General features: G+C 40.6%; 1 protein-coding gene across 8 annotated transcripts in view; it reads right to left on the reverse strand.

Annotated features, from left to right (window-relative positions):
• The window catches only part of CDKAL1 (CDK5 regulatory subunit associated protein 1 like 1), a 712098-nt gene that overhangs the window by 522251 nt on the left and 161974 nt on the right, over nt 1–27873 (reverse strand). For 6 of the 8 annotated variants that reach the window (XM_047858501.1, XM_047858493.1, XM_047858496.1 and 3 more), the window contains one exon: nt 11784–11934. In XM_047858501.1, coding sequence (XP_047714457.1) covers nt 11784–11934 — 151 coding nt within the window. The remainder of the gene's footprint in view (nt 1–11783; nt 11935–27873) is intronic. The other 2 variants (XM_047858499.1, XM_047858500.1) reach the window with 1 other exon arrangement.

The following is a 27873-nucleotide window of genomic DNA, read 5'->3' on the forward strand; positions in this document are numbered from 1 at the left end:
GCGTCTACCAAACATTAAGAAAATAAAAACAGCACTTGATTACAAACACGCAGGGAGAAAGTTCAGTGAGCGATTTAAAGAAAATACTGTGTTGCTTCCATTTCTAGTGAGGTGGATATTGGAGGAAGCAGTGGGACAAAAAGAAAGAAGGGGAAGCAGAGAAGGAAGGGAGAGAAGAGACGGGGGGTGGGGGGAAGCAGTTAAATGGGAGAGGGGAGTTAGAAGGCCAAAAAACAAAAACAAAAACCACCAACACGTGGGAGGCAGGGAGAGAAGAAAAAACAATTACGAGAGAACAAACTCAAGATCCACGTAAGGTAATGAAGAATATATTGAATTCATTCTGGAGAGAAAAGGAAAGCTGTTCTTAATTAATACTATAAATTGTAGCCCTGAATACACAAGAGCTTAGTTTCTGGCATATAATTCAAATAAAATAAATAAAACAGTATCTCGTGTCCTTCAGGCACTTAGTTATAAATATACAGGAAAAAAAAAGGCATGCAGTATGTTCTATTACTGACTCCATATGTTGTCGACAATGAAGAAAGGAGTTAGTGAACAAACAATTCATAAATAACATTAACGAGTCACTCTGCTGCAGAACTTTTAAAAGAAATCCATCAAAATATTTTATTCAGCTATTAGGAACTACTCCAAATTTATAACTAAACACACACGGAAGAAATAAACTTACACAAAGTCACCTAAAGCAAATCAAAGTGCTCTTCGTTTAGAGCGGTGCCGTCCGACAGACCTCTCTACACCGATGGAAGCGTTTCTATGTTGTGCCACCCAACGTGGCAGCCAACGGCCCCCTGTAGTCACTGCGTACTTGAAGTGTGGCTACTGGGACCGACCAGCTTTCAACGTGAATTAACTCCAACAGTCAGATGCAGCTATTGGCAGGTCACACCAGAAAGTACAGGTTTAGAGTGTGGCTCGGCCAGCCACCCAACCTGCGGCAATTCTCGACACACCTCAGACACAGTTCTGCCAGCCAGGCTTAAAAAAAGTCCCGTCAGGGAGCAGGCTGATACCGTCTGGAGGTCAGCGGCTCTTGCCCTAGCGGCTTTTGCCCGAACAACGAGCCACGAGGTACGTTAATGACTAGTAATGGCACAGTGACAGCTAACATTTCTTGAGCAATTACCACGTCCCAGGCTCTGCGCTAACACATCACATGCTCTATCACGTTTAATCCTCAGACATTCCTAGGCAGGAGGTACTACTGTTATTTCGGAGGCTAAAGGAACCAAGGCACAAGGGTACCCGGCGAAAGTCTGGCCAGGTGTTTTTGGCAGATCTCATCCGGGAGTGGCACACGGGACGTGGGTGGTACGTTTCATGACTGTTCCTTTTCCTATGCACGTGGAGGCCATCACTAAAGGATCACAGAATGCCACCCGACTGAACTTGGACTTTCAAGAGACCCCGGTAACAACTATTCCCCCAACCTCTGCCCACAAATCACCACTGGCGTGCATGCACTCACTTCACAAGTATCTATTAAGCACCAGCTAAACACAAAGCACTGTCTAGCAACTGGGGACACAATGGTGGAAAATACAAAGTCCCTGCTTCATGGGCCTTACATTCTAATGGGGAGGGGACGGGGGGCAAAACACGTTCAACAACTGAAAATGTTCATTTCTTGTCATGACAGATACCACGAAGAAAATAAAATCTGGAAGTGGCAGGACGTAGAGAGGGCGATTCTGCCACGGTGGTCCAGTAAACGTCTCAACAGGCAGCACTAACCCTGGGACCTGAACCATATGACAGGAGCATCAATGTGAACCTCCAGGGCAGAGACAAAATGGCAGTGAGTGAGGGGCAGAGCGACAGGGGAGGCGGTCAGATAGTTGGGTGGGGGAGGCCCGGTGAAACGCTGTACCAAATGCTATGCTGTTCAGATCCCACTCTGCTCGCACAAGGACGTCAGTGTGGGGTCAAGAGAACCCCCTCAACAGCAGCACTGAGGCTAATTCTATTGAAAATGTACCCATATTTCTCTATTACTTGGTATGAGTGCTTTTATACTTGCACGGATCTGGCTGGGGCTTTATTATTTCTAGACTTCATCCCGAGGCACCTCAAATCCTTTCAGAAAAAAGGTGAATACGTTATAGGTACATATTCACACAGATCCAAAGGAATTCTCTCATTGTCTCCTTTAACTGACTGTATGTAAATAAACTAGGACAACCTGTCCTGTCATTACCATTCTAATTAAAAATACCAATACCAGACCAAAACTTCAAAATCACCTATACACCCTATCAACCTTTAAAAAAAAAAGGAAAAGGAAAAGGAAAAGGAAAAGGAAAAGGAAAAGAAAAAAAGAAAAAAGAAAAAGAAAAAAAGCCTTTCTTTCTCTGTTAAGAACTATACTATAAAAAACTTCTCACTTTTACCATAAGGGGAGTCTGATTCAATAATCAGCATCTGATAGGTTAAAGGTCAATATGGACTTCTCTCTTGAAAAAAAAACAAAAACAAAAACAAAAGGCATTTTTCTCCCAAAAGTTTTCTCCAAGTTGTGAAGGAAAAGTCCCTACCTCTATCCATGGTTTTGCAAGACAGCTCAATGTCCAAACCTCTGAAATGTGGGGAAGTCCATAGTAGTCACTAAACCAACCCTACTAGAAAGATCACTGAATTCACAAGCCTGTGAACAAATTTGCTAATGAGATACACCAAAGAATGGTGGACACTACGTGTGGTTTAACTTTTTCAACAAAACCTTCTCATTTTCTGGCATAGTTTTATCTTCTTGCATCTCTTCATTGAGAAAAATTTCTCCCCGATGGCAGAAATAGTCCTTTCATCAGAAGTTGATATGGCAGCACATTCCACACATCACTAAAAGCGTATTTTCCACCTGAATGGTACCAGTGAGTGACTAACACTCAGTAAGACATAAAAATTACTATCAGACAGATAAGGCCAGGCTAGATGGATGCCAAGCAAAATCAGTATCGTACCAGAAACTTCTTCCTCTTAAATCCAATGAAAATACCCCTAAAACTTTCTTTGGTGGACAAAAACAACTCTTTCTGCAATTATGACAAAACTCAACATGCTAAAAACACAACTGTATAGAGACACGTTATTTTGGACAATACTACGAAGTAAAAAATTACTTTTAAAGTGACACTAAAGTTAAAAAGAGGGCAGTAATAGAACCAAACACAAATACACATTAGAGATGTAAAACATCAGGTAATAAATAATGGTATATGTGTCATCGGCAGGATACGGGCCTCTCAAAGATGTCTACCTCCTAAGCCCCAGAACCTATGAATGTTACCTTCCCTGGAAAATGGACTTTGCAGATGTGATGAGATTAAGGATCTTGACATGGTGAGATTAACCTGGATTACCTAATATGGGCCCAATCTCCTCACAGGAGTCCTTCAAAGGTGAGAGTCTTCCCCTTCTGGGCTAGAGAGAAAGGCAATGATAAAAAGGTAAGAGAGAGAAGTCACTACTGGCTTGAACCACGGAAGAATGGGCCACCAGTCACAAGTCCTTGCAAAAGGCAAGGAAAATGAGTCTCCTGCAGGGCCTCCAGAAAACAATGCAGCCGTATCAACACCCTGATTTTAGTCCAGTAAAATCCACGTCCAACTTCCAATCTCCAGGACTATAAAATAGTAAGTACACGTCGTGTTAAGCATTTTTGTGGTCATTTGTCATGTGGCATACAAAACTAATGCACTAATTAAGAGGCCAATATGAGAGCATAAAACGGGACAAGAAAAATTTAAAGATAAATGCTGCAGGAAAAAGAGAACAATACAGAAAAAAAATGAGTTAAATGCATACCTTGTATTTAACATTCACTAGATGCTATACTAATAAGCACTGAAAGTAATGTAAAATACCTAAAAATCTAAAATAATAATAAACAAAGTCCCTGGCCCCAAGGAGGGTCCATCAGAGTAAACAAATAAACTAAAAAGTTGAATAAATCCTTTTCTTACTTTAAAAGAAGGGCTTTAAAAGAGACAGAAATACATACTTTATCAGACCTATTCTGAGATCCTGGGAATATACATTTTAAGTTTCAAACCTCATTATCCACTCATCACTACTCCCATCCAAATTTTCAAGTTTCTACTATATCAAAACTTTTAAAGGCAATGAAAAGTGATAAAAAGACAAATCTTTCCCCCATGTTAAGAGAGACTGATTTCCTACTGTTCAGTTGTAGAAGTCCTTTATATATTCTAGATACAAACTGTTTAGGAGATCATGTATTTGCAGATATTTTCTTCCAGTCTGTGGCCTGCCTTTTCATTTCCTTAACAACATCTTCTGAGAAGCAAGAGTACTTACTTTTGACAAAGTCCAATTTATCAATTTCTTTTCTTTCAGTCCTAAGAAACAGTTGTGTCCATGTCCGTGTGTGCCCATGTGTGCCCGTGTGTGTCCGTGTGTGTGCACATGTGAGTATGCGTGTGCATACCCAGGCATCCTAAGAAATAGTTTCCTAGCTCAAGGTCACCAAAAAAGAGGGGCAGGTGGTAAAAGGTTTCAACCCTTTACCAAAGACACAGCGATGGCAAATAATCACATGAAAATATGCTGAACATCATCACTCAACAGAGAGAAGCAAATTAAAACCACAGTTAGCTACCACAGCTCACCCAGTACAACTGCTAAGATTGTAAGCCGGCAATGCCAACTTTTGGTCAGGATGCGAAGCAAGTCAACTGCTGCTACAGAATGAAAGGGTACAGCAGTTTTGGAAAATACTCTGGTAGTTTCTGGAAAGGCTGAGCAGATGTTTACCATATGACTAGGCAATACCATTCTGGGTATTTACCCGAGAGGGTGCAAACAGTGCCACACGCAGATCCGTGCATGAATGCTCACAGAAGCTTTATTTAATAGCCCAGAACTGTAAACAACACAAATTGCCTCCACTGGTGAGCAGATAAACTGTCCACCCATAAAGTGAAAAAATCCTACATAACAAACACTAACGGACTAGTAATAATCACAGCAACAGGGATGGATACCCAAGGCATTACACAAAGTGAAAAAAGCAAGAAACAAAGTAACATGTAATTCCATTTCTAGGACGTTCTGAAAATGGCAAAACTGTAAGACAAATCAGAACCACGGTTGCCAAGGACCGTGGGTATGTGTGTTAGGTTGCGGGGTGGGGGGTTGACTACAAGAGGACACAGGGAACTTTCTGGTGCAATGGAAATGTTGTTTCTTAACTGTGATCGTGCTTACACAACAGAGTACGTTTGTCACACTTCATCAAAGATAAATTTCACTATATGTTAATTATGCCTCAATGAATCTGTCTTAAAGCAAGAAAAAGGACCAGTATAAATAACATACAAGAAGATAATGAACAAATAGCCAGTACAGGGCATAGAGAAACAACCACTCGATTATACCGCTTCATTATAATAAGTGTCACTTCTTCCAGGCTGTGCTACTGCTCAGTCTTTCCCCCGGTCCTACTGGGTCTCACTTGAGCACTTCGTGCAATGCAAACCCGTTCTCTCCACCTTCACAGGGCCCTCTTTATTCCTCATCTGCATTCCTCCAAACTACACCTCTTAAACTACCCTCTCTGAATTACACTTCCTGCTAGTCCCCTGCCTTCCAGGCACCCGTAAGGCCACATGTTCTTCTTTAGAACTGTTGTGGCTTCTGCTAAAAGCCTTTTCTCCTCTCTCCATCCAATCACTACTCTTGGCTTTGAGGCCCAAGTGTAGGACGACTCCATCCAACATGTGTCCCCACAGGGGACTTTATCGCCTCTGCGTATTCATCATGATTATTTGTGCCTCTCTTCAGATTTCACAGGTTTCAGGGGAAAGACATTTTATTCAGCTCCGTATCTCTAGCAAAGAGTTCTTGCTCCAGGCACAGCGTATGTTGCTCGATGTTGACTCTATTAGTTAAGTGAATTAAAAAAAAAAAAAAAAATTAAAGAAATAATAATAATAAAGCTAATACAGACAGAGCATTTACCAAGTGCCAGGCACCGTGCTCACCACATTACACGTATTAACTGGTTTAACCCTGACAAAACTCAGAGTTAGGTTCTATTATTACCTCCCGTCTACAGGGGAGGAAACTGAGGCACGGAGAGGTGAAATGACTTGTACAAAGCCACATAGCTAATAAGTAAGTGGTGCATCAGGGATACGAATCTGTGCAATCTAGCTCCTGAATCCACACTCTTAACTACTAATATGTGCTACTTTCTTAAAATATGTGAACGACGCAAGAATATACACACATACAGGAAAAACTACAAGAGGCCACAAAAGAAATGAAAACAAAGGCACAAACACGAATGGCCTTTTAAATTTACATGTCATTCTGGTATGATACTGCCTTTTCAATAATTAAAGTTAAAAAAAAAAAGCAATATAACAAGATGAAATACATCTTTGAAGCAGAGACAAACCAGAAGGACACAATTTCTCACGCTTTGCCCTCGATACCAATGCCGCTATTACCGTGACACTTTGCTCCACTCCATGAATTCATTTACCTTTTGCAATAAGATATAGGACAGAAATATTCTCAGATAGAGTCTCTTTCAAATGCTGCTGTATTTATACACGTAATTTTCAAAATTAAAGTGTCCACATTGGAAATATTCATCGTGCTGTTTGACTTTTCAGTATTAGGGCAGGCTGACTGAAAAGATGTTTAAGCCACTGCAAATCAACCTGGTTAATAGTCCCTGAGATAAGTGGACACCTGTGCTGAACAACATTTTTGTTCAGCTATCCAAAGAAAAGTGTGCACCTGCCTGCAGGGCTCACAGCTGGCAAATCAGGAAGTTTTGTCATTTACAAATTTTCAACATCAAGTTATATATCCTGCTATGAACTGCATGTTTCCAAATGTTATAACCTAAAATGCACATTTTATTTAGGATTTCTAGAGATAGTATACAACTACAAAGATAAGCCTAATGAATCAACACCACGTTCAAATGCAGTCCTTGTTTATTAATTAGCACAGAAAATCAACACAAAATGTACAGTTCTGTAAACATGCTCCCTCCTAAAAATTTCAAAACCAACCCTCCTAATAAACGTCACACCTATAAATAATAACTGCAATAATGGAGAGATAACACTGCCTGAAGAAGAACTCAAGCAAATATTGTTTCATGTACCTATTCTTTTTTTTTTTAATTTTTTTTTCAACGTTTATTTATTTTTGGGACAGAGAGAGACAGAGCATGAACGGGGGAGGGGCAGAGAGAGAGGGAGACACAGAATCGGAAACAGGCTCCAGGCTCTGAGCCATCAGCCCAGAGCCTGATGCAGGGCTCGAACTCACGGACCGCGAGATCGTGACCTGGCTGAAGTCGGACGCTCAACCGACTGCGCCACCCAGGCGCCCCTCATGTACCTATTCTTAACACAACTTCTAACTAACGGACACAAAGTATATTTCTCAAAGTACACCTGAGCCTTACCAAGAGGTTCCTGACTAATCAATCTCCCTATGGTCTTAGGAACCCATCCCACCACATTCTCTTGGGGAAGAGACATTCTAGGCTCACACCAGTTATCCAAGAACTGAAACATAGGCTCCAAGAGGGAAGTGATCTTTGATAATCGTACATGCGGCGGCATACCTGTTCCAGGTGCTGCCACATAATAGGCTCTCAGTAAGTACCTGCTGGAGAAAAATGATGGGGCGGCCCCTGTGATTTGAAAATCCTGGAATCCTGAAGTCTGCTCTTTTTTTTTTTTTTTTACCAGATTTTAACAGAGCACAGTCTACTTTCTGGTTGACTAATCTAAAAGAAACTTTCCTGACAATACATGAGCTGAAGAGAAGGAAAGGAGCATTCAGTAGGTATCACAAGAGGGGCACTGCATGAAAACTCATTCCAAGGTGGATGGGCTAACCATAACTATCCCCCCCCCCCCCCCAACCAGGGGACAGAAAATTTTTCACTGTCAGGTAAAATGTTATTAAAAAGATCTTGATTCCATACTGGTTACCTGTAAATACATATATTCTAGATATAAAATATACATTTCATTTAATCATGCTATGAAACAAGTTTTGGTTACAAAAAAAAAGACTTTTTTATCTAAGACATGTATGTTTTCAAATCTGTTCTCTCTCCTCTCCCAATGTAAAAAAATTAGACATTTTTGTGCTCCAGAATGAGATCAGTTTAGCGGTTACTTCCACTGAAATACATTCTTATGGACCCAGAGGTTGGTAGGTTTTGATATATTCTGTTATCTTCTCTTCATTCACCACCACATAAATAATATTAATTACAACTAGATCGCTTCAGGAGACAGTAGGAGAGATGACAATAAAACACTCAGGGGTCAAACAACTGATAACTAAGTGCCCTCACTACATTGCTATCTCTGATAATGAAAACAAATTAAATGCACCATTTCTAAAGGGTGATACGGATGGAAATTCACACGTTACAACAGTAGTAATATCCTTTTTAAATATTACATATCTTCCTAACTGCTTACTCCACGAGTACTTGCAAACACGAGGATAACGTGCCCTTTTAATTCAGGTGTACAGTAAGTAGCTTGCTCACCCACTGATCCCCACTTAAAGGCAGCTTTTTATTTCAATCACTTGGTCGAAAGAATCAACACGTCCTCCCTGTATTGCACAGTGACACAGACAAATCCTAGCAGACGACAAAAACACCTACTGCAGTTACAAGGCTTCTTTCTTCCCCTTCTATTAAAGCCCTTCCATCACAGATATTCTGTAAGGGGAATTTTGTTAAGGAATATCAGTTTTCATTCGGTCTGTAAATCAACTGAGCAATACAATCCCAAACACCCTCAAAAACTAGTTTCCTATTGAGTCAATGAACTTAAACATCTTCATATTTTTTTTATACTTCAGAATTTTTTTCTTTGTATAAATCAATTAATTCATTTCTTTATTTCAGGGAAACTCACTCTATCTCAGAAGGTTTCTATTTTTGTAGCAATTCTAACAATTATCTTCAGAAACAGGTCTTTTCAAACACCAGTTATAGATGATTTTGGTTTCCTACTCCAGATTTTTTAAAGTTTAGGTTCTATGGGCAAGGTTTGTTTTTTTTTATTTAATTTTAATTTTTTTTTCAATATATGAAATTTATTGTCAAATTGGTTTCCATACAACACCCAGTGCTCATCCCAAAAGGTGCCCTCCTCAATACCCATCACCCACCCTCCCCTCCCTCCCTCCCACCATCAACCCTCAGTTTATGGACAAGGTTTTCATATACAGCCAGTTATGATACATGTTATATACATGCTGCCACTTAACAACTGCTCTGAAAATGTTTACAAAGAGTAGTCGAATCTCATAGTTTCATTGGAACACTAACTACTGAAGACACAATTAACTTACAACTCAAACAATGTCACCAATAGTGTGAATCCACTTTCGGAAACTTCTCACAATATACTGACTTGCAATTAAAATAAAAAGCCCTTTGTGGACATCGATATATGATGTATGCTTCCTAAAAACTAGAAAACCCTTATATCCAACAAGAATAGTTAAGTAAATGATGGCATATCCTTCAATAGAGTGCTAATGCAAGATTTAAAGTGGTTTAGTACATGTAACACCAAAGAGAGCACAAGATTTAAAGTGGTTTAAAAGCTCATGGAGACATAAGGATAAAAATGGTTTGGAGATTACGGTAAGTCAAATGTGCACGAGTCTAAAGGTGGGGTGACTGGCTGGCTCAGTCGGTAGAGCATGCAATTTTTGATCTCGGGGTCATGAGTTCAAGTCCCACGTTGGGCACAGAGCTTACATTAAAAAACAGACGAGGGACACAATGAGGGGAAAAAAGTGAAGGGGATAAGCAAAGTTATACTTACTGTGTTTCAGGGATGGAATTATGAATATTCCTTGCATTCCCTTTTTAAAACATGTGACCTTATTTCTCCATTCTCATAAAGGAGCAAAATAAGTAAGTCTTAAGAACTTCTGAGGTAATTAAACGCGATTAGGAAACAGAACGCAAAAGATACTGGACTAAATGGGGAAGGGGGAGACGTTAGTCGCCAAAGCCATGAGACGATACCACCCCTGAGATAATCTTCCCCATTGCCGGCACCGGGCATCCTCCCTTAGAATCCCCCCTACCTCCTAACATATTCTGAGCCCATCACTGCACACAGCAGAGTTCAGGAAAATGGTACCAAACTGTACACAGAGAAGAGGCTTTGTCATACTAAAGAAATTATGCTATTCCGATAACTGAATTCCTTGAGGTGAAATCTAAGAGGAATCCTATGTTTTTGCCACGTTCCATCTCTGAATCCGAATTCTAACGAGTTTCCTATTTCCCTAACACAGCAGGACTATGTTTATGGAGAAAGTTAGTCTGACCTGAAAACATAACTTGGGAGTCCATATTCATTTCATCCCTTAAACCAGGAGAAATCATAAAGTAAACAGACAAATGGTGAAAACAAACTAAACTTCTCAAACATTCAGGTTCTGTTTAACACGAGAATGTTTGCTCACAGATTATTAAATTTGCTAGTGGGGCAAGGACTCGACAGCAGAAAACAAGTTCATTACACTGAGAACACACTATAACAAGTTGTCGATAACGGGGCGCCTGGCTGGCTCAGCTGGCGGAGCGTGCGGCTCTTAATCTCGGGGTTTTAAGCTCGAGCCCCACATTGGTATGGAGATTACTTAAAAAAATAAAATCTTAAAAGAAAACAAAACTTGTCAGTAGTATAGAAAATAAATAAAAATCCAATAAACCTCATTCCAGGTGCCAATTATTCATGTGATTTTTTTATGCGCATACTGAATTTTTATATTTCTTTAAAAAATCAACAAAGCCTACTTTAAAAGAAGATTGCTGAGCAGGTTGAGTACAGCCCTTGGAGGGTGGTGAGGAGGACGAAGTACCACCATGTGGTCACAAATACCGACTGAAGGCCAGCTACCTTTGGGCCTTTTGTGAACAGTGATGGCCACAAAGAATGAGAGAGGGAACAGACAGGAAGTGTCCTGACTTCACAATGCTAAGTGCCCCACAGGGAAGAAGGCATGCCAATGACCAAAATACAGTAGGAAGATTCTTTCCTTCAGCCGGTCACCAAGCACTTATTGAGTGCCTACTGTATGTCAGGCATCATGGGAAAGGCTGGAGTAACATGGTTAGAGTTTTAAAAAAGACTGAAAAGCTGTCCTGTAAAGTTAATGATTTAAGTAGAAAGGTGGCCTTAATCAAAAAATTCTCAGAGTCAAGGTAAAATCACACCTCTGTGGAATGCTGCGATGAGAGAGCAGATGACAGGTAACCACACAGTGAGCTGCGACCCAGGAACTGAGGCACAGGAGTGCGGAAGGCCGCGCAGGGGTCAGAGGAGGCTGAATGGAACGAATCATGTTGCAGTCATGATGTGAGAGGGAGCAGAAGTGGGGCGTTCCAGAAAAAGGCATCCGTGTACTGGAGGGATGACACATGGGTCCGTGGGATGGGAAAAGTACAATGATACGTACACCATGGCAAATCGCAGCACGGGACAGGCAGGCAAAGGCCAGGGGTTAGTAATGGACCTAAATCCCATACTATGGCTTCGTAATGTTTGGTGTTTTCAACAAGAAAATCTGGAACATTCTTTTGTGCTGAGGTGAAAAAGTTACACAGACATGACAAAATTTCAGCGGCAACAGGGGAAGTGTGTTGACAGGTAGCCGGAAGCATAACAGAGCTTGTCAATAACACAGAAAGAGCAAATCAAATGTGGACCTACCACGTGTTTCAACAACCTAGGATTTTCTGTCCTCCCCGTCAGGTACAAGCTTACCCCGATGATACTCAGTCCTTTAAGGTAGTCCTGCCGAGGCTGGGCTTGAGGAACACATCCAGCTAGCACAATTTTCTTGTTCTCCTCTTGAGCTTTTCTAGAAAGATGAAGAGAAAAACAGTGTCGTTCTTTTGCTCACAAGTATATCCTTGGAAACTGATGTAAGTGCATATAAGTTCTCCAAATCATAAGAAGCCATTCTACCAAGAAGCTGGATTTTCTTACAACCGCTGCAAGAAAACACTGTAAGACTTCTGAACTGTGCATCCATTGATCACACCATTAAAGGACACAACAGCACTCCAACCTGATAATGTCTTTCGTTACCGTCCCAATACAAAACCAAAAAATGTACTTCCACAGAATTCTCAAGAATATAAAGCACTCTTACAAACCACACTTTCTAGGGGCCCCTGGGCAGCGTGGTCAGTTGAGTTTCTCTGACTCTTAATCTCGGTTCAGGTCATGATCTCACGGTCCGGGAGTCTGAACCTCACATTGGGCTCTGGGCTGCTTAGGATTCTGTCTCTCCTCTCTGCCCCTCCCCCGTTTGTTCTCCCTCCCTCCCTCTCTCTAAAAATTAACAAACTTAAAAAAACACACTTTCTAGACAGACAAGTTAGCCATTCAAATAAGTTATTTTAATTACTAATGAAAATGTACCTAAAACTCATTCTGTAACTTCTCAGTCTTTTGATCAGTATAAAAATAAAATATACTTTTAAAAAAATCAAACAAAAGTTAAAGAAATAGAAGGTATAATACCCTTTCTATCCTGGGAATTCATGTATCTCCCAGTTTTGTTCCCTGGAGACTTACGCATAAGCTTAAGTGCTTATGCTAACTTATGCTAACAACATATGTACATATACATGTGGATGGACAGATAGACATCTTTGAGTATTTGAGAAAGTGTTCCACGATTATGGAAACATAAATGTGAAATCTATGCTAATTATTTCCCCAGAATAAATTCCAGAGAGTAGAAATGCCAATTCAAAGGCATACATTTCCAGTTATGAAGCATTTCTTTACTTAGAAGAAGGTTGGGATATATTTTATGCATCTGTGTTACTCATTTATCTCACATGCGTGTATACAGCAAACACTGACTATGTGCTAGAAAACAGTGGAAAACAGTGGTGAACCCAGCAGAGCGGATATCTTTTCCTAGAAACTATGCATGTCCTTTGCCCAATTAAAATCACATTTTCAAGTCTTTAATTCTTTTTCAAGTGTGTGGGTTTTGGAATATAGTGATGCTTTGTTCCTTTTTTTTTTTTTTTTTTCCTTTTTGCCACATGCTTGGGTACTACGCTTTATACACCAAACTGTCTTCCTGGCCGCCCCCTGGCAATCTCTGTTTCTAAAACCATTTGAGGAAGTTAAGGGTATCAGCAGCCCAGTTTCGGGAACATACCACTGTGAAGTGAAAAGTCTCTACACCTGGCACATTATTTTGTTTTTCTCAACTTTTTCCAGAGAACAAACTCAGAACAGGAGGCCCCCCCAAAAACCCTGGGATTAACAGAACCAGCTATCTGGAATTGACAGCCGCATCAAAACCTTCCGGGAGGAATGCAGGGAATGACTGAATGAACGGATAAGCAGAGTGTAAAAGACTATTCTAACATCATCTGTAAGGGTTTCACTTCAATAACTTATTAGAGTGCTTTGGTATAATTTTTCCTCTTGGAATCGTGGGGGTGGGGCTGGGGGGAACGTGTTAATGGAATCAAAAAAATCTGAGTTTGGTAGATTGCTTACCACATCCAAGAGAATTCCTGCCTGGCTCTGCCTGCTGCTTCTACTTGTGTTTATCAGCACCATACACATCACCGCACACAAACATTTTTCTTGCGGTAAATGTGAAATACCTTATCAGACGAAAAAAATCTTTCCATTTACATTAACAATCTACATGAGGAAGTGACATCTGGTTTCCTCAAGAATTCCCTCTAACACCCAGAATCACTGCAAACATCCAAGGGAGTCTGGGAGGTCACCAATAATTACATTCAAATTAGAAGGCCTGCCTCCTATAATGTGACTCAATTACTTAATTATTAAGCACGCCTAAGACATGACGTTGAGAGTTTAAGGGAACACATGCACTTTGCACTCAACAAGCTTCTGGTTTATAACGGATGAGACGTAAAAGGACATCAACAACACAGCATCAAATAAAATGCCACTAGTGAAGAAAGAGGCACAGGCTATACATATATGTATCAGGGAGGGAAAAGGAATATGCAGACAGAAACACACAGTAAACACTTCCAAACAAACTTGAGGGGGTTTTTAGGGCAGACGGTAGGAGGAGAAGGTGGAAAATGGAGCCAGAGAGCCCAAGGCGGCTGTTCCCGCATGGACGAAGACAAGACCGTCAGAGGAAAGTGTTACACTACAGAATTCCTGTATGAGGGAGACTGGCAAAGCTTATATTATGGAAGGAACCTTAAGGGAGAGGCTGGGGAGTTTCTATTGAAGTTAGTGGGAATGGGGAAGTGTTCTGGTGGCAGAGCGGACAAAGAGTGGCACCAAATCTTAGGAACATCATGCTGATGGCAAGACATAAAATGAAACATAAGGGGAGAAGGAGCCAAGAGGTGGGGAAATTTATTTAATACTCTAGGCTAAAGGATGTGAGGACCTGAATGCAGGTGAAAGATCTGAAAAAAGAAAGATTAAAGGAAAGGAGATGGGTTTTCCTCTTAAATATATTTGGGGAAAACCCAAGGAGGAATCCAAAGTGATGCCAAGGTTTTGAGTCTAAGAGGGATCAGCATACATCTTATATAAAGAGCTAGAGAGTAAATACCCTAGCCTTTGCTACTCACAGGTCTCTGTTGGAAGAGTCTCAACTCTGCCACCTTAATGTAAAAGCAATCATATATAACATTACGTGTGTGTGTGTGTGTGTGTGTGTGTGTGTGTGTGTGTGTGTCTGTTCCAATAAAGCTTCATTTACAAAAATAGGAAGCAGGTCAGATTTGGCCCAAAGAAGCAGCTGGCTGAGGACTGGAACAGAAAGCAACAAGTTCACACAGGACACACTTAATCTGAGGTTCCACGAATGCCTATCAGGTTTCCAGACATTCAAATCAGCCAGCTGGGAATGAAGCTAATGTGACGGTTGGTAACCCTGGATAGAATAGTCCCGAAAGGTGTGGAGACAATCTGGTTGAGTACAAAACTTTAAGGCTCTTTAGAGCTATAGAAACATTTCCACAGGATAAAAATACTAGTGTGGAAAACAAAAAGGAGGTAACATCACCACCAACAGCTATACTTTAACAACAATAATCATCAGGATCAGCACTTACACGGCATTCCCACGGCACTTCATCGGGTTAACCATTATGCAGTTAGCTCCGTAACATTTGAAAACCGTACAGCCAATATGTACAACAATCTAGGGAAAATGTTCCAGTGACATTATAAACACTAAACCAGGTCATAAAACAGTCCAAGGCTGATTTTCAGGGAGTAAGCACAACACCAGAAAATTAAGAGGAAAAGTTCAAAACAGAGATGCTTGAACAAGTGATTTATTTAGAATATTATTTCATGCTTTTATTGAATTTGGACTTAAAATGCTAGGGTAGACCAGAATTAGAATCAAAGCAAAAATCACAGCCCCATTATGGAATGTTAATGCCTCATTTTATATGTGACCAAATAAAGCAGCAAAGGCTTGAATACAATTTCTCTGAGTCCTCTTGTTCTAAACATTCCCTTCTTACATCCTGTTCTTTTTGTTTAGTGAGCTTTGTTCCGGTTAATAAAAGCCAATAAAACAATTTCTTTAGAAAGTACTCAGCACAGACACATTTTTAAAACCTTTTATCCTTCAAAATATGAACGTTGGTAACAATAATACCTTAAGAAAGTTTAAGGTAGCATGAATTTCCATGTTTTCATTTTAGATAGCCTTGAAATGTTAATTAAAATAAAAATTACATGTAAAACTAATTCACTATAATCATCCTTATTTTCCTGAAACACACTTCTAAAATTAGAGACATATCCTTGACTACAGCACTAGAGTGATGCAGAAAACATAAAGAAACCTTTCCCTCTTTTCTGTCAACTACTAAATACAAGAGATAATTTGTTCAGAACCTTAAAATTCACAGAAATCGTAAAAAATGAAGATCACATAATATCATTTGCTTTATTTCGCAAATGAGAAAACTGAGAGTCAAGAAGATGCAGTAACTGAAGCCCAATGTTCACACGTTGAGTTGGTGCTCAGATGGGCACCGAAGATCCCCTGTTCCTTGCACACCAGATCTCAGAATAGAAATCCAACTTGGGTTTCGATCGTGTAATAAAAATTAGAGCAAACTTTTCTTGATTAAAACCACACAGAAATTTATGGGGATTATAATGTACCGAAGGTCCTCAAAGTAGAAACAGTATTCGACAGTTCCTGTTTTTCTGTTTTTTGTGAACGATCTCATAGCAGAGTAATACACTCAAGAAATAAAATCAAGAAAAACACAGTTCTTCACAAGAAGCAGGCAGGGAGGAAATGCTGCTTCTCTCTCCGTGTTCTTTTTTCCTATTACGCCCATCTCCCCTTCGATGTGATGCTTAATCGATACAATACTCCTAATAATGACTCGGTCTTCAACCAAAGTTCTCTTTCATGAAAAAGTATTTCTTAGATATATATCTGATCTTTTACATTTCTTTTTTTTTTTCACTTTTTTTAAATGTTTGTTTATTTTTGACAGAAGAGAGAGGGAGAGATGGAAACACAGAATCTGCAGCACAGAGCCCAACATGGGGCTTGAACCCATGAGATCATGACCTGAGCCAAATCGGATGCTTAACCGACTGAGCTACCCAGGTGCCCCATAATCTTTCACCTTTCTAAATGCACATGGATATACTCATAAAAACTTCCACACAACAGCACTAAAAAGAGAGTCAAATCAATCTGTTTCTGTACAAAGCAAGCACAGTCTTCAGTCTCTGCATGTTGAGTATTCTCTGCAAATATTTAAGGGAACACCTATTTGAAGTATTTATAGTTAGACATGTAGCCATGTGAAACATAAAAATATCTCAGCAAATAAGGATCTGTATGCATGATATACTTCAACAACCATGATGCCTCTTGTAAATTTTGGAACAAGCAGTCGAGGAAGGAGGAGAGGGGTGCTTTGTTCTGGCACACGCTTTACAAAGATCACTCTGAGTGCTGTGCTGAGAGTAAACCATGAGGGGACAGAGGTGGAAGGAGACCGGGCAGACATGCTCTAGGAGGTAGCAGCGGAGGTTGTGAAAAGTGGGTGGAACCTGGGCACTCTTCCGGGTACAGGTAGCGGATTTTGCTGACGGACTGAATGCAAGAGAACAAGATGTATTAGGAATTATTCTACAATTTTTGGAAAAACAACTGGGGGAATGGACTTGCTGTTGACTGACTTACCGTTATCCTGCCCAAGAGTCCTGATGCTGAATTTCTGAATCAGAGAAAAAACCTGTGGCTTTTAGTGCTTTGGATACAACTTTTAAGCCACTAGCTTTAGAAACCAGATAGTAGGGGTGCTTAATTGTCTTACAGAATTGGGGCTTCAGTTTTCGAGCAATGGAAATGTATGCTATGTCAAGCTGGCTTTCCAGGTGACGTAACTAGGTTTAGTTAAAATAACATTGAGTCTCGCGATCATGAGACGAAACCCCAGTTACTCTGGACTTGAATGTCTGCAGGTATCTATCCCCAGTTACATATTTGAATACACATTTGGATGGTGATTTTCAAGATTGATAAACCCCATCAAGTCTGCCTTTTTAATCACTGAACACTTGTCTTTGCCCGTTAATTAGCTCCCACTTATTCACCCAAATTTGCCTTCTTTCACCTCCTGAAGCCTTATCCCATACACTGGCCTACATCCCAAACCATGTATGGTCAAAAAAATAGGTAACCATTCCAAAGGAAATGTTTCTAAAATATTTGTATGGCACGCCTGCATTTCCTATTGGTGCAAAATATGGTGACTCCAACTGTACCCGCAGTTGACTGCCTTCAGCACTGCAGGCAGAGAATTTCACATCTGTAAGAGACACCCCAAACTTTCTAGCCCTGTGATTTCATTTTATAAAAGAGAAAACAGAGGCTCAGAAAGATGAAATAGCTTGCCCAAGGTAAAGACAGAACTGACAGTCATCCATCACTGCCCTTTGCGTCAACATAATGATGTCGGTAGCCAAAGGTTACCAAGATCTTAAGGCCGTGCGGCCCAGTGATAAATAATCTCGGGAAGCCACACAGATGGATTCTTCTCTTCCTTTTGTGTTGGCTCTTAACTCTCAACATGTCATTTCTAGCTTGTCTACTCAATTCACCCACCGCCACTTCTAACTGTTACACAATGGATCTATGAAACCTCTGGAATAAATGATGACCATCAACAGCCTCACTTGATATATATATGATGTTCACAAATTCGTTAATGAAATGTGTGTGCAGTCTATGCTTAGAGGCTCGTCAGATATCAAGTGGCCACCAAAACTTTTAATCGAAGAACTCATCAGCATAAAAAAGAGGGCGATAACCCAGATACATAAATACATACAGTTGTATATAAATCATACACATGTAGTACTATACTAACATGTTGTGTATGTTATTAAAAAATACCTTAATACTAGGATTTTTGATGAATTACTTCAAAAGAATATTAGTGTTCTGAGTTCAAACAGGAAGACATTAATGCAGGCTCAAATAAAGGTTAAGTAAGCCTCCTAAAATCTGGTACAATGCTACAAGTCACCCAGAACTTTGTTTAGTCATTGAAGAGGGCCAGAATATGCCACCGCAAAATGCAGCACTTTGACAAGAAGATTATTTTGAGCAAAAAGCAATTAAGAAACAGCAGGCTCAGGGGGCACCGGGATGGTGCAGTCAGTTAAGCATATGTCTCTTGATTTGGGCTCAGGTCATGATCTCAGGGTTCAAGTCCCACATCGGGCTCTGTGCTGATGGTGCAGAGCCTCCTTGGGATTCTGTCTCTCCTCCTCTCTGCCCCTCCCCCACTGATGCACACTCTCACTCTCTCTCTCTCTCTCTAAAAATATACAAACTTAAAAAAGAAAAAAGGAAAAAGAAATAGCAGGCTCAGGAAAAGAGCCCAACCCCCCAACAATTGGGTTAAATGAAGAACATAAATCTCCATGTGTGAAGGCATCACTCTCTCCAGTATCAGGAAGAGAACTACTCCAGAGACAACTCAAACCATCTCATATCTGCATAACCAACCCTACTAAACAACCCTCATTTCCCACGTATTTCTAATCACCTTACCATAAACTCCCTCTCTCCAAGGAACCCCAAACCCCTTCTCCTTCATCTCAGCTCCTCTCTACTCTTACCCCTTTGTTAAGATGGCATACAATCTCCAAATTGCAACCTCCTCCTTAGGTCACGTGTCCTCATGAACTACCCCTGCATACCTAAATTTGGTTTTTCCCCCCTGTTAATCCATCTTTTATCAGATTGATTCCCAAGCCCCAGTGGATGAACCTAAGAAAGTACACACAAAGGTTGTTTTTTTTTCCTCCCCTACATTACGAAGTTTAAGGTTCAATGATATTTGTACCTTGTAACTTCAAGATCCAAGAAAAAGTAAGAGGAGTGAAGCTCAGAAAATCTGACCACTATATACATGATACTTCACCACCTTTAAAACTGCATTTAAGACTTACACAGCAGTTACCATTCAAATCAATCATTTCCTTCTTGTTAAGCTTTTAAATTAAAGTAAGTAAGACACTCCTTCCTTAAAAGGACCAACACAAAAAGTAACCTAAAGTTATGACAGATGTATTCCTATTATGGAGAATTCATTTCATAAAATGAAAAAGCAAACCTGTTGTTAGTTCACCTCCCCCAAGATCAATATCCTGACACTCTTCATAGCAAACACTTTAGATGGTAATACCCTTGGACAGAGGAAAAAAACAAAAGAAGAAAATGGAAAAAGAAAGAAAGCAATCTCAAGAGTCTATCAGTGTATCAGAAGACCTTTAAAAACTGACAGTGAAAAGAGATCAGCTGTTACATTTATTCAATTCACTGTCCAATTTGCACATCTCATTGTACTTTAATTATCACATTTACCAAGAAAAACAAAAATTAAATTACAACAGAAATCTAGGTTTTATTTTGAGGAACGAATAGGGAAGTATACAGTTCTGATTCCAACTAAAAATTGAACTAAAGGAATCAAAGTTCAGAAGGAAAATGCACACACATGGGCTTATTTCTAGTCCATCCTGAATACAAGTTGAGCTGGGGCACCATTAGATCCCAACCTGGTTTCTGGGGGAGATCCACTGGATTTTGGAACTGGCTACACAGTCTGAATGAAAAAATACCAGAAACTTATAAAAAGTTCCTAAACAAGATTTCCAAGCCTTTCGTGCCTTTTTCAAAGTCACTTATCCAAAGAGGCATTAGTTAATGTAAAAAGCTGATCCTCTGGAGGGGGTAACAGAAAAGCACTTTGTTATTTAAAATAAAACAATAAGGGGCGCCTGGGTGGCTCAGTCGGTTAAGTGCCCCACCTCGGGTCAGGTCATGATCTCACAGCTCACGATTTCCAACCCCGCATGGGGTCCCGTGCTGACAGCTCAGAGCCTGGAGCCTGCTTCAGATTCTGTGTCTCCCTCTCTCTCTGTCCCTAACCCACTAGCATTCTGTCTCTGTCTCTCTCAAAAATAAATAAACGTTAAAATTTTTTTTTTTCTTAATTTAAAATACAATAAAAAGTGGCTAACCAAGAGACACTCATGCCCAGGTAAAAGTAAGAGTTGTCTCCTTGACTAATCCATACAGTAATGGAATATGGAATCCCCATCTACAGAACAGAGGCAAGAGAAGAGAAACTTTCTTCAAACCTGCCTTAACTGGGCTTCAGCAAGCTTTAACTCCTGCATAATCAAGAGGTTTCACCGGAGGGACAAGAGGTAGAGAATATTATCAGGGCACCATAAACAACTCATTTTTAACATATTCTAAGTGAACTAGCTAATTCAGAAAAATCACTGTCCTAAATTATGTACTTGTTCCTACAACAAATGATTTGTAACATCCACACTGACTTCTAGAACTGTAATTCCTGCAACAGACATGTCTCCCCCTACGAAACTATGAGCTCCTCGAGGGCAATGCCTAGATGTGATTCACTTTACACACCTTAGAATACATTTTCAAAAAACTTCTTGGCGGGGAGGCGCCTGGCTGGCTCAGTCGCTCTGGGCAGCTCAGAGCCTGCTTGGGATTCTCTCTCTGCCCCTCCCCTCTGCCCCCTCTCTCCCTCCCTCAAAACTAAATAAATAAACTTAAAAACAAAACCCCTTCTTGCAATTCAGTAAATTCTGAAAGAACATCTAAGACCAGGAAATAATACTAGGATGAGTCATTAACTAAAGTTGTGATTAACAGCCATGTTTATGTCTCTTAAAATTTAATAAAACTACCATTAAACAGGAATCTTTTTCAACGTCAGAAACAGATGATCCAATCAGATGAACTACATGTGATCAGTGCCAACACCACTTATTTCCACGTGAATTTTATAGTAAATCCTAACATGATTTTCACTCTCACAGATCAAATAAACAATTCATAAGAATTACTATCATACTCTTAAGAATTATTTTCTTACTGATTATAAGCAGCACAACTTTCCCCTCAACTCTCTACTTTGTCCCTTCCCTCACTCCTTCGTAAAAAATACAATTCTATTTACATCTTCACAAAAGTAATACAGCTATTGCTTATGATTAATCTGACCTCAGATAAGAAAAGTATTTATAATAAATGCAACTACTTTATAACTTCACGAGGGAAAAAAAATTCTTTGACAAGAGCACCTAACATAGTTGGGCCCAGACGAATCCTGGAGCGACAGGGCTCACTTCTAGTTCCAGCAAGCAAAACCTCAGCGAAACAGACACGGCCCCCCCATTCTATGTGAAAACACGCGAATACCAACAACTGGTGGGCAGGCGTGGGCGGTGGGGGGTGGGAGAAAGTGCCACCAAGCTTCCACTTCTGCAGTGCCAGCCAAAGGACAAATGTGACCACACTCACGCTGCCATCATGCTAATATCACTCACACCAACATCAACTGAAGCGATCGAGTGAAATGACCCAGCAGACGGCACTCGCCATTTAGCAATTTGACGTGAACACATGAAACCATACTGTAATACACTAGAAAATAGGTTTTCTTCATTCCCACCACCATCTACTGTGAAGACACGAAAGTTCAGCAGTCACACAAAAAGGGACCACGTACTCCCTCCGAGAGGCACGTAAGAGAAGAGAATGTGCTCATGGTGCCTCGGAGGCTGTGTTCAGTGTCACCAGGAGGACCGAAAAGCTGTGTGCGCACAGGAAGATGCTACACAGGACTGCCACAATTAAGATGTTTTATATAATGAATGAATAGTTACTGAACGATCTCAATGTAGCAAGTGTGAAATATTCCGGATGCAAAATTATACATGCTAAGGAAGAAGAGAGAAGATTTGGTTTGCTTTAACTACATAATCCCATCAATTATCCATTTCGCTTTACCTTACAAACAAAACAGGTCCTTCTCAGGGGGCTTTTTTTTTTTTTTTAATTTTTTTTCAACGTTTTTTATTTATTTTTGGGACAGAGAGAGACAGAGCATGAACGGGGGAGGGCCAGAGAGAGAGGGAGACACAGAATCGGAAACAGGCTCCATGCTCCGAGCCATCAGCCCAGAGCCTGATGCGGGGCTCGAACTCACGGACCGCGAGATCGTGACCTGGCTGAAGTCGGAGGCTTAACCGACTGAGCCACCCAGGCGCCCCAGGGGGTTTTTTTAATTACAAAGGTTAGAGGCAATGTTTGTGGCTAATTTTGAAGTTCCATTTCCCTCCAGAAATTTTTCTCTGAATTCTACTGAAATCAGTCAATTTCTCCTTTAAGTAACTCCACAGTTTACCAATGCACAGAAGTGTATATATATATATATATATATATATATATATGCTCCAAAAATACATACAAGGTTTTTTAAAATGGGCAAGATTGAACTTTATCATCTAAACAGAAAACCTGGGTGATAAAGCCATCTAAGAAGTGATTATTACAAAAGTCAAGGCAGCGCTTGGTCACTTGTGGACGCAGGGAGAAAGCTGCAGCCGTGGCAGGAAGCATCGAAGGGTTTCCAGTGTGGCTAAGCAACCGGGTGGTAGCTACAGGGATGTCTGACTTAAAATAATTCACTAACCTGTACACTTCTCTGTGGTTTCTAAACTTCTTACCGTATTTTATAATGAAGGAGTTAAACAGAAGACAAATATCTAATACAAAAAAAAAAAAAAAAAAATACTGTAGCGCTAAATAACCAGAAATTTCCCAGTCCACAAAAAGGGGAAGAAAAGTACAACTGTGGTAGCTGTCTCTAAAGTCTTGTGAACCTTCCTATATATCTCAGAAGCCACATGAAAGTGGTTTTAACCCATGGTGTATAAACAGGATGTCACAGTTAGCTGAAGACTACAGTTGGTCTGCAGACACATCCTCCGGCCATCCCTGTCACAGGTCACTAGAACGACAGGGAAAAGACCCAGTCATTCAGAATTGCTCGTGAGGGTTCAAAGACAGGCCCCCAAGAGGACTTGTGCATCTGCTGTACGTGGCGGCGGCCGGCCACCGCGTGGGCCAGAGCGTCGAAAGCGCGGAGGGCGCCCAGGACCCAGGTCTGTCTGCTGGGCCGCCCTGCACACGCACGCTTGCACCCCTTCTTCCTGAGAACACAAGCGGGGCTTTGAGAGGCAGGCCGCTTCAAGGAGCAAAACCCCAAACTGACGCTCCAGAGACCTCGACTCGCGGCCCGGCTTGTGCCATAACTGACAGGAAGACAAATCTTCCTCTCTGAGCCTTAATTTTCTCACACAGACAGGAAAATGGTAAAACAACACGAACCCTGAGGCCGATTCTGGCACTAAGAGTCTGTGACTATGGCAGGAACTATCTGTCCCCAAAAGTAGTACTTCCTACCAAAATTCCACAAGGGTAATACCAAATACATCAGTAGAAAAGTTTTCTTTTCCAAATATTTACATTTTTATTAGAAAAAAGTAAAATTTCTTTGAAAACTCCCCCCCAAAAAGCTGCAATCTATGTGCAATTTTTTTTACACCCAGCTGATAGGAGAAGAAACTTCAGTAGATTTGAAAATTAGCAAATACAAATGTTAAGGGAAAAAATCATTTTCCGATTTTAAATTCTAGTTGTTTCATACATCCACTTGTAAAATGGTGATAAAAGGGAAAGTTTGTGGGTTTTGCATGTTAGAATAATAAACTATTAAAAAACAAGCAATACATTCTTTCACCTCCAGTTTATAGGGTTCAAATTTCAACCCCCACACATCAAGATCCTGAATACCCAAGTCACTATCCTAAGTCTCTAATGGCGGCGGGGGAGAGACAAAAGTCTCAATAAGACAAAAGATGGGAGCCTAAGGGGTGGTCCTGTGCAGCTCACTGTCCATGTTTCTAGAAATTATTCTGCTTTAGATTTTTCCAGAGCAACTTCCACAGGCATCATGTGCTGCCTCATGCAACCCTCAAGAAGAATCTAAGTGTTAAGGGAGAGAGCCTCACATTACAAACTAGGAAAATGAGGTTCAGAGAAGTGAGCTGGAAAACGGAATACAAGAATAAGAGACGAATTCGGGCGCCTGGGTGGCTCAGTCAGTTAAGCGTCCGACTCTTGATTTCAGCTCAGGTCATGATCTCACGGTTCATGAGTTTGGGCCCTGCATCCAACTCCACACTGACAGTGTGGAGCCTGCTTGGGATCCTCTACTTTCTCTCTCAGCTCCTCCCACATGAGCGCGCGCTCTCTCTCTCTCTCTCTCTCTCTCTCTCAAAATAAATAAATAAACTTAAAGGAAAAGAATAAGAGACGAATTCACATTGGTTTCCACTATTTAAAGCAAAAAGAAACACTTGGTGTGCTCACAGAAATCAGAACGCCTGTGGGAGAGTTCTACCTTCTGAAGGAGAAGGATGACTACTTCACTTTTTTTTTTAATTTTTTAAATGTTTTGTTTATTTTTGAGACAGAGAGAGAGAGAGAGAGAGAGAGAGAGAGAGAGAGAGAGAGAGCATGAGCAGGGGAAGGGCAGAGAGAAAGTGAGACACAGAATCCGAAGCAGGCTCCAGGCTCTGAGCCGTCAGAGCAGAGCCAGACGCGGGGCTCGAACCCACGAACCGTGAGATCATGACCTGAGCCGAAGTCAGACACTCAACCGACTGAGCCACCCAGGCACCCCGACTACTTCACTTTAAAACCTGAAGCAAAAAAGTATCTCCACTCAGTATCACCACTTCATGAGAGTGGTAGGCCATTAGATTTTCACAAGCCGGGATACCTCACTCGGTCATGGATGAGTACACAACTGCTCTCAAGTCCTGGAAGTGATGAGACGCAACAGGACAGGTGAGTGACCTCACCTGAGACCATCCTCTCTACTGTGTCAGTGGGAAAATGAGAGAAATTTGGGTTTCAGCTCCTAATTCAGGGCTTCCTCCACAATATCATAACGCTTCCATGCTGCTTAGTAAAGACATTTACTAAGAATTCTTCTCCAAATGAAAATAATCCATTACCATAACTCCAAGTAAATCAGAAACCTTTTAGTAAGTTAAGGTAACAGATGCACGTTACCTTATATATTGACTTTTTTTTTTTTCAGTAAGCTTCACTATGTCCTACTTATCTTTTTCCAGGTATTTCCGGTCAACAAGATTTCATTTTACTTAAATAATTTAAACATATCAATTGTTATCAGTGCCAACACACTTAAGGGGGAGTCATAGTTCCAATTTCTACTTTCTACTTTACAAAAACCTACTTTCTACTTTACAAAAACAATGTGGCACATTTAATAAACTTGGGAAGACAGAACAAAAACTGTCACGTTTTTAAATTTAAATGCTGTAATTTCCCTAATGAAGTGATTATGATGATAATGTTGACTTTACCCAGCATCCTCTTGGTTATGAACCTAATTACTCTGGGAAGTCTTATCTTGGAGTTCAGGAAATCAACAGTCTTTAAAAACGTATTTATAAAGGTTAATTCACATGGGATTTTCGTAAGCAGCGCAGTTGGAACCAACATCTATTTCACTTGAGATGATTATTAGTCCAAGCCAAATGTACTTCCGTCTCCCTGCCCGTGTTCAGGGAGAGCAGTCCAAAGTCAGTTCGGACCAATGATGCACGAAGAAGTCTTGCTCAGGTCTTCAATGAAGAAAAGCCAGCCTTCTTCCAACTAGATACAAACAAGGAAAATAAAGACTCCCCTGCCACTCCTGTCCTCATAATCACAGAAAGCACAAGCTTTAAGGGTGAAGCAAAGGTAGCAAAAGGGAGAGTAAAAAGAACCAAGGAAACTGGGTCTCTTATGACAACACCAAGTTAAAGCAACCCACTCTGAAGCCTTCTTCAGACTTGTGAGAATAAGCCACTTCTTTATTGCTTATGTGAGTTTCAGCTGAGATTTCTATTACTTCCAACAAAAAGGATCTTAACTAATAAAAGTAGTCAAATCAAGTCTAGGGACTACAAGTGCTAGAAAGGAAAGAGACTATACACCTGCATTATTACATGAAGAATCACTCCAAAGTAACTTCTCCCTCATTAAATGGTTCAAGTGCCAGCCAAAGTTCAAGACAGTTTCTATAAAGCAAAGGAACTCCATGACTCTTCCTAAATAATATTTGATTTGGTAAACTATCGGAAAGCTATGGCATTTCTATTCTTAATTTTTTTTTATTTTAAGAACAGTCTCCCCTCCCCCTCCCCAACAACATGGGGCTTGGCCCCAGGATCACGAGTCACATGCTCTACTGACTGAGCCAGCCAGGTGTCCCTTTCTTTCACTGTTTTGTTTTTATTTTTTTAATCTATTCTTTTTATTAAAACAGTTATTGGGCACCCAGCATCCCTCCAGGCTCTGGGGATATAGCTGTAAACAAAACAGCACGCCTGCCCTTGAAGCTTCTCCTGCCACAGAGAATGAAAAGATAATTAACAAGTAAATAACCATCTTCCTCGTGAATTCAGTTCTACTGTATAAAAACCATGAGGGACCCACGCAAGTTCTGTCATGACCAGTATCTGAATACTAGGAACAATTAGGGTAGAGATAAAGAAGACTTTGTGAGCTCTTTTACTCAGGTGAAAAAGGCAAGGCTTGAGAACAAGAAGAAAAAAAACAGAAAGATCAAGAGAAAGAAATCAGACCAGAGTGGTAGACAGCAATAGGGAAAGATACAAAAGGAACAAGCCTATGAAACGCTCAGGACACACGTGCACACACAAAGGATAAAGAAATGGAGGTCTAAATAGCGTGTTTCAACTCTTTCATATTAGAAACAGGGAGACCAGGACAAATGGGATGTTTAAACCAACCAATTCACATGGTCGAGAACCCAAGATCTTCTGACAGCTCTCTTAAAAACACCTACCGTGGACCAGAAGAAAACACCAAAGTTCCCAGCCCTGCATCACAGAGTCCCTCTAAACCACAACTGACTTCCAAAACCCCCCAACACTGCAACCCACATTTCAGGGTTCAGTTAAATCCAATCCATCTCACGAGATGGGCAGATGGGCAACAAACACCTTTTTTATTACCTCATCTAAAAAAGGAGAGAAATTCCTATGTCTTATGTGTAATGCATTAGGGCTCGTGAAGAGAGAGAACATTGTTGAAAGTGTCCAAAGTGATAAACACAAGAGTAAAGCTGAGCATGAAAAAGCATCCGAAATCTCCATCTTTCCATACTATGAAAATCTCTACATACTATCAGACAACTAAATGGATTGACTGCCCTATTTTCTCAGAAGAAATTTAAGGAATTGCTAGGTAGCCAATGAATCATTTCACAACTTCAAGTAATAAGAAAAAGTAAATAAGTTACTGGGACAAGTCATAATAAGCACTTGACCAAATGGC

The sequence above is a fragment of the Prionailurus viverrinus genome, chromosome B2 (assembly GCF_022837055.1).
Source record: "Prionailurus viverrinus isolate Anna chromosome B2, UM_Priviv_1.0, whole genome shotgun sequence".
NCBI classification, from domain to species: Eukaryota; Metazoa; Chordata; class Mammalia; order Carnivora; family Felidae; genus Prionailurus; species Prionailurus viverrinus.